The 14,744-nt window shown below is 50.1% G+C and overlaps 1 protein-coding gene across 1 annotated transcript; it reads left to right on the top strand.

Annotated features, from left to right (window-relative positions):
- Nucleotides 1–6,225: 6,225 nt before the first annotated feature.
- On the top strand, nt 6,226–8,898 carry LOC121879447 (uncharacterized serine-rich protein C215.13-like; the record flags this gene model as incomplete). Its single annotated transcript, XM_042386100.1, is given in 4 exon segments — nt 6,226–6,280; nt 6,446–6,781; nt 6,784–7,364; nt 7,711–8,898. Coding segments are annotated over 4 exon segments (2,160 nt in total), but the record flags the coding sequence as incomplete, so codon positions are not given.
- Between the last annotated feature and the right edge of the window lie 5,846 nt (nt 8,899–14,744).

Here is a 14,744-nt window from a genome sequence, read left to right as displayed (position 1 = left end):
CGCGTCATCATCGCGTCATCTCATCGCATCATCATCGCCGTCTCAAATATCATCATCATCGCATCATCATCATCATCGTCGCGTCTCATCATCATCGTCAAAATTATCATCATCATCATCATCATCATCATCATCATCCGTCATCATCATCATCATCATCCATCGCATCATCAATCATCATCATCCATCATCAATCGCATCATCCGTCATCATCATCGCATCATCCATCGCATCATCTCATCGCATCATCATCATCATCATCATCATCATCGCATCATCATCGCATCATCCATCATCATCCAATCAGCATCATCATCGCATCATCATCGCATGTCATCGCATCGTACCCTCGCATCATGCATATCATCATCCGTCATCATATCATCGTCGCATCATATCATCGCCATCATCGCGCATCATCACCATCATCGCATCATCATCGCATCATCATCCATCATCATCCGCATCATCGCATCATCATCCATCCATCATCCATCCGCATCGCCATCGCCATCATCGCATCATCATCATCATCATCATCCGCATCTGCTCATCATCATCGTCGCATCATCGCATCATCCATCGCATCATCATCATCATCTCGTCATCATCATCATCATCATCTCATATCATCATCCGTCCGCATCACTCCATCATCGTATCGCATCATCATCATCATCATCATATCATCGCATCGCATCATCGCATCGCATCATCCATCAGCATCATCGCATCATCATCATCTCATCCATCATCATCGCATCATCATCATGCATCATCATCTGCATCATCGCATCATCTCATATCATCATCCATCTCCATCATCCATCCATCATCATCGCATCATCATCCATCATCATCGCATCATCCATCGCATCATCATCTCTCAATATCATCATCGCATCATCATCGCTCATCATCATCGCATCTCGTCCATCATCATCATCTCATCTCGCATGTCCATCATCTGCATCCATCTGTCATCAGCATCGCCACTCTCATCATCATCATCATCATCATCCATCATCCGCATCCGCATCATCCATCATCCATCATCATCATCCATCGCATCATCGCTCCGTCATCATCGCATCTCAATATCATCATCATCATGTCATCATCATCATCATCCATCATCATCCGTCATCATCCGCATCATCATCATCATCCATCATCATCATCCGCATCGCCATTCAGTCAGTCGTCAGGTCAAGTCGTCAAAGTCTGGTCAGTCGGTCGTCAGGAGATCAAGTAAAGTCAAGGTCAGATCAATCGTCGTCGAAGTCGTCAGTGGTGGTCGTCAAGGTCAGGTCGTCGAAGTCGGAGTCAAAGTCTCATCTCAAAATGAATCAAAATCGTCGAAGATAAAATCGTCGTCGTCATAAGTCCAAAGTCAAAGTAAATCAATTCATTGGTAAAACTCATCAAACTATCAAAGTCGGAATAATCGTCGTCGAGGTCACGTCTCGTGGATCCGTCCGTCAAAGGTAGTCAGTAAAATCAAAGTCGATAAAGTCAGCGTCTCGAGTCGTCTGGCTAAAATCGAAAGTCGTCGAAGTCGTCGTCGTCGTCGTCGTCGTCGTCGAAAAGTCTCCGAAATGTCATCGTAAAATCGCGTCATCGTCAGCGTCGTAAAATCAAATAAATAAAATAAATCAAAGTCGTCCTCAAGTCCGTCATCTCGTCATCTGTCAGATAATCGATAAATCGTAAATCGTCATCATCAAATCGCATCATCCGAAATCAATCTGTAATATCAAGAAATCATCATCAAAATCTCGAAATCATCAAATGCGTCGTAAAATCAAATCGTCGGGAATCTAATCGTCGGAAATCCCGTCAATCAAAAATCGTCGTCAAATCGTCGTCATAGTAATCGTCAACAATCATCAAAATCGAAAAAAAATCATCGCATCATCATCAAAATCGCATCATCAAATAATCATCGTCATCATCAAGTCAGCATCGTATCTGTCATCATCGTCGCGTCTCAAATAATCATCCTCAATCATCATCATCTCCATCATCAAAGTAAATAATAAATCATCGAAATCCGTCATCCAAAAATCATCTCATCATCATCAAGCCATCATCAAATCCGCATCATCATCATCGTCGAAAATCATCATCAAAAATAATATCATCGTCATCGTCATCCAAAGATGTAAGTCATTAAAGTCGTCGTGGAATGCGTCGTCGTCAGCGTCCTCGGATAATCGTCGTCGATAAAATCAATCGTCGAGTAGCGTCGTCGTCGTTAAATCGTATTCAGTCAAGTCGTCTAGTCAAAAAGTCTCATCGTCAGATGGAATCGTCAAAGTCGTCAGGCATCATCATCATCATCGCATCGTCATCATCATCGTCGCATCATCAAAAATCGCATCATCGCATCGCATCATCATCTCATCATCATCATCATCCATCATCATCTCATCATCATCATCCGCATCGCATCATCCATCATCATCGTCGCATCATCATCCGCATCATCATCGCATCATCCGTCATCATCATCGCATCATCATCGCATCTCGTCGTCATCATCATCATCATCTCGTATCATCATCTCCGTCATCATCTCATCATCATCAAAAATAATCAAAATCGCATCGTCAAATGTAAATCATCATCACGTCATCGTCATCATCATCATCAATAAAATATCATCCCGTCAGCATCGTAATCATCTGAAATCGCATCGTCTATCGAAAATCGGTCATCGCATCGCATCATCGTCAGTCTCAAATAATCATCATCTAAAATATCATCATATCATCCTAAAATCATCGGAAGTCATCGAAATCGTCTCGTCGTCAAATCTCGTCAAAATCGTCAATCGTCATCTAAATCAAATCGTCGATGAAAGTCTGGTATGCGTCGTCGGAATCGTAATCAGCAAATCATCATCAATCGTCGTCGTCAAATCATCCTCGTCATCATCACATCAAAATCAAATCGTCGTCGTCATCGTCGCATCATAATTCATGTCGAATCATCATCGCATCCGATCATCATCGATCATCGTCATCATCAGTCATGTCATCGCGCAATAAAATCGCGTCATCAAATAAATCATCGCATCATCATCCATCCATCATCGTCATCATCCGTCATCATCTCGTCGTCATCGGTCCGTCAAATCGTCGTCAAATAATCGTCATCATATTCTCGATCAGCTGCTCATCATCATCCGTCAGCATCATCCGTCATCATCGTCATCCTCATCATCGCGTCCGTCATCATCGCGTCATCTCATCATCCGTCCATCCTCATCATCCATCTCATCATCACGTCCGTCTCATCATCGTCCATCTCATCATCATCCATCATCATCCGCGTCCATTCATCATCGCGTCCATCTCATCATCATCCATCTCATCATCCGTCGCATCATCATCATCCATTCAATATCCTCATCGCGTCCATCATCATCACATCCGTCTCATCATCGTCATCATCATCATCATCATCATCATCCGTCCATCATCATCATTATCATCATCGCGTCCATCATCATCCGTCCATCATCATCGCGTCATCCTCATCATCGTCCATCCATCATCATCCATCATCATCGCGTCCGTCCATCATCACATCATCTCATCATCGTCTCCATCTCATCATCGCGTCCATCATCATCACGTCCGTCATCACGTCCTCAATCTCATCATCGTCCATCTCTCATCACGTCATCATCTCTCTCCGTCTCCTCCGCGTCATCTCCTCCGCGTCATCTCCTCCTCACGCATCCATCCTCCTCCGCATCCATCTCATCCTCCGCATCCCATCTCTCCTCCGCTCTTCATCATCTATCGCATCATCATCATTAAATCCGTCTCATCATCATCATCATCGTCCATCTCATCATCGTCCATCTCCATCCTCATCATCATCCATCATCATCGTCATCATCATCCGCATCATCACGTCCATCTCATCATCACTCGTCCATCTCATCATCGCGTCCATCCATCATCCGTCCATCTCTCTCATCACGTCTCCGTCATCATCATCATCATCATCCATCTCATCTCCATCCATCCTCTCCCATCACGCATCCATCTCCATCACGCTCCGTATCCTCCGTCTGCATCTCTCATCACGCGTCCATCATCATCATCCATCATCTCATCCTCCTCCATCCATCACTCCTCACGTCCATCTCCTCCTCCACATCCGCTCTCCTCACATCCTCCTCCTCCCATCCATCTCCTCCTCACATCCATCTCCTCATCATCCTCCATCACTCACTCATCTTCATCTCTCATCATCCATCTCATCCTCACGTCCATCACTCATCGTCCATCGTTCTCATCCGTCCGTCATCATCGTCCGTCATCATCGTCCATCTCATCATCGCGTCCATCTCGTCGTCAATCATCATCATCGCGTCCATCTCTCATCGTCATCATCATCGCGTCCATCTCATCATCATCATCCATCTCATCATCGCGTCATCATCATCGCGTCCATCATCATCTCCGTCCATCATCATCGCGTCATCTCATCATCATCGTCCGTCATCATCGCGTCCGTCATCATCGCGTCATCTCATCATCATCATCATCGCATCCGTCATCATCATCCGCATCATCATCACTCCATCAGCATCATCAAATCCATCTCATCATCGCGTCATCTCATCATCACGTCCATCTCATCATCCGTCCATCTCATCATCACGCGTCTCATCATCAGTCATCATCATCATCATCATCCATCATCATCGCGTCCATCATCATCGCGTCCATCATCCTCCGTCCGTCATCCGCGTCCATCCATCATCGCGTCATCTCATCATCCATCTCATCACTCGCGTCATCTCATCGCTCCGCGTCATCTCATCCTCCGCATCCATCATCGCGTCCATCATCATCGCATCCATCATCATCACGTCCATCTCTCATCGCGTCCATCATCATCCGTCCGTATCATCACGCGTCCATCATCATCGCATCATCATCCATCATCGCTCCGTCATCCTCATCATCGCGTCCGTCCTCATGCGTCCATCTCATCCTCGCGTCCATCATCGTCTCGCATCATCACGTCATCATCATCATCATCATCGCATCATCATCGTCCATCCTCATCATCATCCATCATCATCCGTCCATCTCATCATCGCGTCCATCATCATCCGCGTCCATCTCATCATCGCATCCATCTCATCATCGTCCATCATCATCGCGTCACTCATCATCGCGTCCATCTCATCATCATCACATCGCATCTCATCATCGTCCATCTCTCATCCATCTCATCATCACGTCCATCCATCACGTCCATCCTCATCATCGTCCTCTCATCATCACGTCCTCATCATCGTCCATCTCATCATCACGTCCATCTCATCATCGTCCATCTCTCTCTCATCATCGTCCATCTCATCGTCGTCTGTCATCTCGATCATTCATCTCATCCCCATCACGCGTCCATCATCATCGTCCATCTCATCATCACTCGTCCATCATCATCGCTCCCGTCCATCCTCATCATCGCGTCCATCATCATCCGCGTCCATCTCTCCGCGTCCATCATCATCACGTCCATCATCATCGCGTCCATCATCATCTCCGTCCGTCATCACTCCGCATCCATCTCTCATCACGTCCATCTCATCATCATCTCCGTCATCATCATCATCATCACGTCCATCTCATCATCGCATCCGTCCTCATCATCCAGTCATCAATCTCGTCATCATCCACTCCTCATCCATCGTCCATCATCATCACGTCCATCCTATCATCGTCCATCCTCATCGCGTCCATCTCTCCGTCCATCTCCGTCCATCTCCTCCGCATCCATCCTCACTCCGCGTCATCTCCTCACGCATCCACTCTCCTCACTCACATCCATCTCTCCTCGCATCCATCTCCTCCTCCGCATCCATCTCTCATCAATCGATCTCATCGTCATCATTCATCATCTCATCATCATCGTCATCATCATCATCATCATCATCATCACGTCCATCATCATCGTCCATCCTCATCATCGCGTCCATCATCATCGCGTCCATCCATCATCGTCATCTCATCATCATCGTCCTCATCATCCGTCATCTCATCATCGTCCATCTCATATCACGTCCATCATCATCACGCATCCATCTCATCACGTCCTCATCTCATCATCACGTCCATCTCATCGTCATTCATCATCTTCGCGTCAATTCATCATCGCGTCCATCATCATCGCGTCCATCATCATCGTCCATCATCATCGTCCATCATCATCGCGTCCATCTCATCATCATCGCATCCATCATCATCACGTCCATCATCATCGCGTCCATCTCATCATCCGTCCATCATCATCATCCATCTCAATCATCATCTATCATCATCGCGTCATCATCATCAGCATCATCATCGCGTCATCATCGCGTCATCATCGTCAGCATCATCATCAGCGTCATCATCGGCATCCTCATCATCAGCATCCTCATCATCAGCGTCCTCATCATCGGCGTCATCATCGGCATCTCATCATCGTCATCATCAGCATCATCATCGCGCGTCATCTCATCGCGTCATCATCGCGTCATCATCTCATCATCGCATCATCGCGTCATCATCGCGTCCTCATCATCGCGCATCATCATCGCAAGAATCATCGTCGAAGATCGTCGAAAGAAAGATCATCGTCGACGAAATCGTCGAAGGATCATCGTCAAAGGAAGGATCGTCGGAAGGAAGTCGTCGAAGGAAGGAAGGATCCTCATCATCGTCATCATCAACGTCCTCATCATCGGCGTCATCATCGCGTCATCATCAGCGTCATCGGCAATCTCATCATCAACGTCATCATCAGCGTCATCATCGTCATCATCGCGTCATCATCAGCGTCATCGCGCGTCCTCATCATCGGCGTCATCATCGGCGTCATCATCATCCTCATCATCAGCATCATCGATCAGGATCGTCGAAGATCTCATCGAAGATCGTCGTCGAATCAAGTCATCATCAAGGATCGTCGTCGATCATCGGAATCATCGTCGAAGATCGTCGAAGTCGTCGTCGAAAATCATCAGCATCTCATCATCGTCATCATCATCGATCATCATCGGCGTCATCGTCATCAACGTCATCATCAGCGTCATCAGCGTCATCATCGAAAAATCCTCATCGTCGGCGCATCCTCGTCGTCGGCATCATCGTCGTCAAATCATCAGATCCTCATCATCAGTCGAAAGATCATCATCGAAGATCATCATCGGCGTCATCATCGGCGTCATCATCGGCAAAATCTCATCATCGGCGTCATCATCGGCACGTCGTCATCATCAGCATCCTCATCATCAGCGCGTCCTCATCATCAATCTCATCATCGGCGTCATCATCACGTCATCATCATCGGCGTCATCATCGCGTCATCGGCATCATCATCAACGTCATCATCGGCGTCATCATCATCAACGTCCTCATCATCGGCGTCATCATCGCGCGTCATCATCATCGCGTCATCATCAGCATCTCATCATCGCGCGTCATCATCATCATCATCATCATCGCGCATCTCATCATCGCGTCCTCATCATCGCGTCCTCATCGCGCATCCTGTCATCGCGCATCTCATCATCCGCGTCATCGCGCGTCATCATCAACGTCATCGCGTCATCATCGCGCGCATCATCATCAGCGTCATCATCAACGTCATCATCAAATCCTCATCATCGGCGTCATCATCAATCCTCATCATCAGCATCCTCATCATCGCGCGTCCTCATCATCGCGCGTCCTCATCATCAACGTCCTCATCATCGCGCGTCATATCACGTCTCATCATCGCGTCATCATCGCATCCTATCGCGCGTCATCATCGCGTCATCATCGCGCATCCTCATCATCGGCAATCATCATCAAAATCCTCATCATCGGCATCATCATCGCGTCATCATCAGCATCTCATCATCGCGCAGTCATCATCATCATGTGCGTCATCATCAGCATCATCATCGCGTCATCATCGCGCATCATCATCGCGCATCCTCATCATCAACATCCTCATCATCGGCATCATCATCGCGTCATCATATCATCAGCACGTCATCATCAGCGTCATCATCAGCATCATCGTCATCATCAGCGTCATCGGCGTCATCATCGCGTCATCATCATCAGCATCATCATCATCAGCGTCTCATCATCGGCGTCATCTCGTCGCATCATCATCATCAGCACGTCATCATCGGCGTCTCATCATCAGCGTCCTCATCATCGAATCCTCATCATCGGCGTCATCATCAGCGTCATCATCGCGTCATCATCGAAAATCCTCATCATCATCATCGAAATCATCAGCATCGTCGATCGTCGAATCATCGTCATCATCGTCGCGTCTCATCGTCGAATCGTCATCATCGTCGAAATCGTCAGATCACATCAGCGTCCTCATCATCGCGTCATCATCGCGTCATCATCAGCATCCTCATCATCAGCATCATCATCGTCATCATCGCGTCATCATCAGCATCCTCATCATCGCGCGTCCTCATCATCAGCGTCATCATCAGCGTCCTCATCATCGCGTCATCATCGCGTCATCATCAACGTCCTCATCATCGGCGTCATCATCGGCGTCATCATCATCGCTCACTTCTGCGCGCGTCATCATCGATCGCGTCCTCATCACGCACGTCATTCGTCCTCCATCCATCATCATCACGCATCATCATCGCTCCGTCGCGTCATCGCGTTCATCGCCGTCATCATCCGTCGCTCATCGCGCTCATCATCGCGCATCATCATCTTTTTCCGTCACGTCATCGCTCACGCGTCATCATCGCGTCATCATTCAGTCGTCATCATCGCGTCTCATCATCCGTCATCATCTTTCATCATCATCATTCATCGCTCTTATCGCGTCATCATCACGCGTCATCATCGCTGATCACGTCATCATCGCGCATTCATCATCATTCTTTCGTCACGTCATCGCCTCGCACCGCGCGTCATCATCATTTCACCGTCATCATCCGTCTGCGTCATCGCTCACGTCATCCATCACTTGCGTCCTCATCGACTCGCCCGTCATCATCGCCGTCCGTCCTCATCGCTTTGTCGCTCATCGCCCGTCATCACTTCACGTCGCTCTCTCATCATCGCGCTCAATCTTTGCGTCATCATCGCTTTGCGTCGTCATCATCGCTTTTCGTCGCGTCATCATCTTTGCGCTCATCGGTCATCGCTCCGCGCGTCTCATCGCTCTTTCGTCATCATCGCTTCCGTCGCGCGTTCCTCATCGTCAACGTCATCATCACACGTCCTCATCACTTTTCCGTCATCATCGCATCGCGTCATCATCACGCGTCATCATCATTTCGTCATCATCGCTCACGCGTCATCATCATCTTTGCGTCATCATCGCGCGTCATCGCTCTTTTCGTCATCATCTCGTCATCATCCGTCAAATCATCATCGTCACGTCATCACTCACCGCGCGTCATCATCGCGCGCCGTCATCATTTCCTCATCACCGTCGTCATCATCATCGCTCCGTCCTCATCGCTTTTGCGTCACGCTCTCATCGCTTTTCCCGTCTGCGTCATCCATCCCCCGTCATCATCACTTTTTGTCATCATCGCTTCCGTCTTTCGTCATCATCACTTTCGGCTCATCATCCGCGTCTTCATCGCTTCCGTCACCCTTTCACGCGCGTCTCATCACTTGCGTCATCATCGCATCGCTTTTGCGCTCATCATCATCATCTCGTCATCATCGCGTCATCATCGCTTTTGGCTCAACGTCATCATCATTTGATCGCGTCATCGCTCTTACACGCGTCATCATCATCCGTCTTTAAATCAACGTCATCATCGTCCGTCGCATCTTTTTCGTCATCATCTTTTGCGTCATCATCACTTTTTGCGTCTCATCATCTTGCGTCACGTCATCATCTTTTTGCGTCATCATCACTTTTTTCGTCATCGCTCACTTGCGTCATCATCTTTTTGCGTCATCAATCGCGTCATCATCGCGATCGCGTCATCATCTCATCGTCGCCCCGTCATCATCACGCGTCATCATCGCTCGCGTCATCGCTTCATCATCGCGCGTCCTCATCGTCACTCATCGCGTCGCTCATCGCACGCGCGTCATCATCACCGTCATCATCATCATGTCATCAATCGGCACCCCGTCGTCATCATCTGCGCGTCCTCCGCCCGTCATCATCATCCGTCATCATCGCTTTTCCCGTCCTCCCATCGCGCACGTCGCCAGCATTTCGCCCGTCGCGTCATCGCTCACGCGTCATCATCGCGTCATCATCAATCGCGTCATCATCGCGCACCGTCCGCGTCATCATCACGCACGCGCGTCATCATCGGCGCCCGTCATCGTCATCCCATCGCGTCATCATCCCGTCGCGTCATCATCACCGTCATCATCGCTTTTCATCCGCTCATCACTGCGTCATCATCATTTGGCTCCGTCCTCACTCACACGCGTCATCATCACGCGCCCGTCATCATCCTTGCGTCATCATCGCGCGCGTCATCATCGCGTCGTCATCATCCGCGCGCATCATCATCGCTTGCGTCGCGTCATCTCTTTGCGTCATCATCACTTTTTTCATCATCGCTTTCGCGTCATCATCCGCGCGTCGCTCTTCATCATCGCGCTTTAACGTCATCGCTCACCCGTCATCATCGCGTCATCATCGGCTCGCGTCATCACGCGTCATCATCGCTCCGCGTCATCGCTCGTCATCGCTCTGCATCGTCTCATCGCGTCCTCATCACGCGTCATCATCTTGCGTCACTCGTCATCGCGCTCGATCGCGTCATCACCGCTCACGCACGTCATCCTGCGTCATCATCGCCCGTCGTCATCGTCGTCTCATCGCGTCATCATCACTTTTTGATCGCATCCGTCACGTCATCATCGCTTTTTCCCATCTCCGTCGCTCATCTTTGCGTCATCATCGCTTCGTCTCATCGCTTTTCGTCATCGCTCACTTTTGCGTCATCATCACGCGTCATCGCTTCAACGTCATCATCGCGCCCGTCGTCATCATCGCGTCATCATCGCGCCGTCACGCGTCTCATCGCTTGCGTCATCGCTCCGCGTCTCCGTCGCTTCCCGTCGCGTCATCGCTCACTCGCGCGTCGTCATCGCATCATTTCATCATCATTTTTTCCAACCGTCATCGTCATCATCGGCGTCATCATCGCGCTCCGTCATCGCTCACCCGTCATCATCACTTTTGCGCGTCCTCATCACGCATCCGTCGCTCATCTGCCGTCGCCATCACTTTTGCGTCCTCACTTTCTCGCACACGCGCGTCATCACGTCGTCATCATCGCCGTCAGTATCTCCGTCATCATCGCTTTAATCCGTCATCCATCGCTTCCCGTCTCCGTCATCATCACGCGCGTCATCATCGCTCCGTCACGCGTCATCATCCCGTCCTCATCTTTTGCCGTCTTTTTGCGTCATCTGCGTCATCATCTTTTTGCGTCAACGTCTCCTCGCCTCGCACGCGCGTCATCATCGCACTTTTTCGTCATCATCATTTGAATCATACGTCATCAATCGCGCCGTCATCATCAATCGCGATGCGTCGTCATCGCGCTCGCGTCATCACTCACGCGCTCATCATCATCATCATCGCGTCGCGTCCTCATCGCCCGTCGCGTCATCATCTCATCATCGCGCGATATCATCGCTCGTCAACGTCATCACGCGTCATCATCGCGCGTCACGTCATCATCGCATCGTCGCATCGCTTTGCGTCATCATCACGCGTCTCATCCTGCGCGTCATCTTTTTCGTCATCATCGCGCATCACGTCTCCTCGCGTCATCATCGCGCGTCATCGCTCACGCACGCGATCATCGCTCTTTTGCGTCATCGCTGCGTCATCATCCGTCATCATCGCTTTCGTCAACGTCATCATCCGCGCGTCATCTCATCTTTCCGTCTTGTCGCCATCACTTGCGTCACTCATCTTTTTGATCGCGTCATCGCTCACGCGTCATCATCGCATCCCGTCATCATCGCTTTTGCTCGCGTCTCCTCACGCGTCATCATCATCACGCCGTCATCGCGCGTCATCATCGCTTCTCCGTCATCATCGCGCATCGCGTCATCATCGCGCTCATCATCGCTTTGCGTCGCATCATCATCGCATCATCGCTCATCATCATCACGTCATCATCGCGCGTCCATCGCGTCATCATCGCACTCATCATCGCTTGCGTCCGTCATCATCGCACGCGTCATCGTCATCATCGCTTTCTTTTTGCGTCATCAATCATCAATCGCTTCACGCGTCATCATCTTTGATCGTCATCATCATTTGCTCATCATCTCATCATCGCTTTGGGCTCCGGCGTCATCATCGCGCGTCGCGCGTCATCGCTCACCGTCATCATCGCTTTTTGCTCATCTCAACGTCATCGCTCACGCGTCATCATCACGCGTCATCATCGTCATCGCTCGCACGCATCATCATCGCGCTGCGTCATCATCGCTTTATCTCTCATCATCACTTTTTTCGTCATCATCATTTTAAATCACATCGCTCGCCACGCGTCATCATCACCGTCATCATCGCGTCATCATCGCACTCGCTCACGCGTCATCATCGCGCGCGTCGCTCATCATCAACCGTCATCATCCGCGTCATCGCTCGCACACGCGTCGTCATCGGCGTCATCGCGTCAACGTCATCAATCCGTCAACGTCGTCATCGCTTCATCATCCTTTGCGTCGCGTCATCATCGCTTGCGTCAATATCTCGCGTCATCATCTGCGTCATCACTCCATCATCTTCGTCATCATCTTGGCTCAGCTTCATATCATCACGCGTCCGTCACGCGTCGCTCATCGCTCGTCCTCATCATCATCTGCGCGTCATCATCGCTTTTTGCGTCGTCACTCATCACGCGTCATCATCGCTTTTGCTGCGTCATCTCGCACGCGTCATCATCACGCGCCGTCATCATGTTTTTGATCAACGTCATCGTCATCAATCGGCGTCATCATCACTTTTTGCGTCATCATCGTCGTCTCGCTCGCGTCATCATCACTTTTTCGTCATCATCGCGTCACGTCATCATCGCGTCAGCTCATCATCATTTTTGCGTCATCCTCGCACGCGTGTCATCATCACGGTCATCAATCGTCATCATCGCTCGGCGTCATCATCTTTTATCCGCGTCATCATCGCTCCTCCGTCCTCTCGCGTCATCATCGCTTTTGCGTCGTCATCACCGCGCCGTCATCATCACTTTTTCCGTCATCATCGTCACGTCATCATCGCTTTGCGTCAAATTCGCCTCTTTTTGCGCGTCATCAGTCACTTGCGTCATCATCGCTTCGTCACGTCATCATCGCTCGTCCGTCGTCATCTTTTTACGTCATCATCGCGCTCATCCTTTGTCGCGTCATCATCGCTTTGCATCCGTCCTCTCACGCGTCATCATCACTTTTTGCGTCATCTGCGTCATCATCGCGCGTCACGTCATCATCTGCGTCATCAATCACTTGCGTCATCATCGGCGTCACGTCATCCTTTTTGCGCTTTTCCCGTCATCATCGCACGCGTCATCATCTTTTTGCGCGTCGTCTCACACGCGCGCGTCATCATCACGCGTCATCATCGCTTATCCGCGTCATCATCGTCAATCATCATCGCGCACTCGCATCATCATCAACGATCATCATCACGCGTCCATCGGCGTCATCATCACGCCTCCATCATCGCTTTGTCCGTCATCATCACGCGTCATCGCGTCCGTCATCATCTCTCTCTTTTTCCTCATCATCGCGTCATCATCGCGCGTCTCATCGGCATCATCGCTTTTGCGCGTCATCAATCACTTTTCCGTCGCGTCATCGCTTATCGCCGCGCCGTCATCGCGTCATCATCGCGCCGTCATCATCATCCGCATCATCATCTTTTGGGCTCACGTCATCATCCGCGTCTCTCACGCGCGTCATCATCATCGTCATCGCTCACGCACGCGTCATCATCACTGCGCGATATCCATCGCGCGTCATCACACACGCGTCGTCATCACTTGCGTCATCATCGCTTTATCGCGTCGCCATCGCTCACGCGTCGCTCATCACTCATCATCGCCCCCGTCGCATCATCATCACGCGTCATCATCACGTCTCATCTGCTTGCATCTCATCATCGGCGTCCATCGGCATCCGCGTCATCATCACGCCTCATCATCATCATCCGTCATCATCACGCATTCATCGCGTCTTGCGTCACTCGCGCTCATCTGCGCACGCGTCATCATCACTTGCGTCATCGTCATTTATCGCGTCATCATTCACCGCGTCATCATCGCTCGCGTCATCATCATCGCATCATCATCGCGCGTCCGCGTCATCATCATCAAATCCGTCATCATCGCACGCGCGTCATCATCCGCATCATCGCTCCTCGCGTCATATGCGTCATCGCTCACGCGTCATCATCACTTTGCGTCGCTCATCGCTTGCGTCATCATATCGCTCGCACGCGTTCATCATCGCGCGTCATCAATCGGCTTATCAACGTCATCATCATCCGTCGTCATCGCTCACGCGCGTCATCATCACTTCCGTCGCCATCACTCCGTCGCGTCATCATCGCAGTCATCGCTCACGCGCGTCGCTCACTCACCCGTCATCATCATTTGTCACGTCATCATCGTTTGATCACGTCATCGCTCACGTTCCTCATCGCGTCATCATCGCCTCATCATCCGTCCGTCGTCATCTTTGCGCCTCATC

This window comes from Homarus americanus, unplaced genomic scaffold, assembly GCF_018991925.1.
Source record: "Homarus americanus isolate GMGI-L3 unplaced genomic scaffold, GMGI_Hamer_2.0 scaffold44148, whole genome shotgun sequence".
Classification (NCBI taxonomy): Eukaryota; Metazoa; Arthropoda; class Malacostraca; order Decapoda; family Nephropidae; genus Homarus; species Homarus americanus.
The sequence above is the reverse complement of the archived record's forward strand: the minus strand, read 5'-3'. Positions and strand labels throughout refer to the sequence as shown.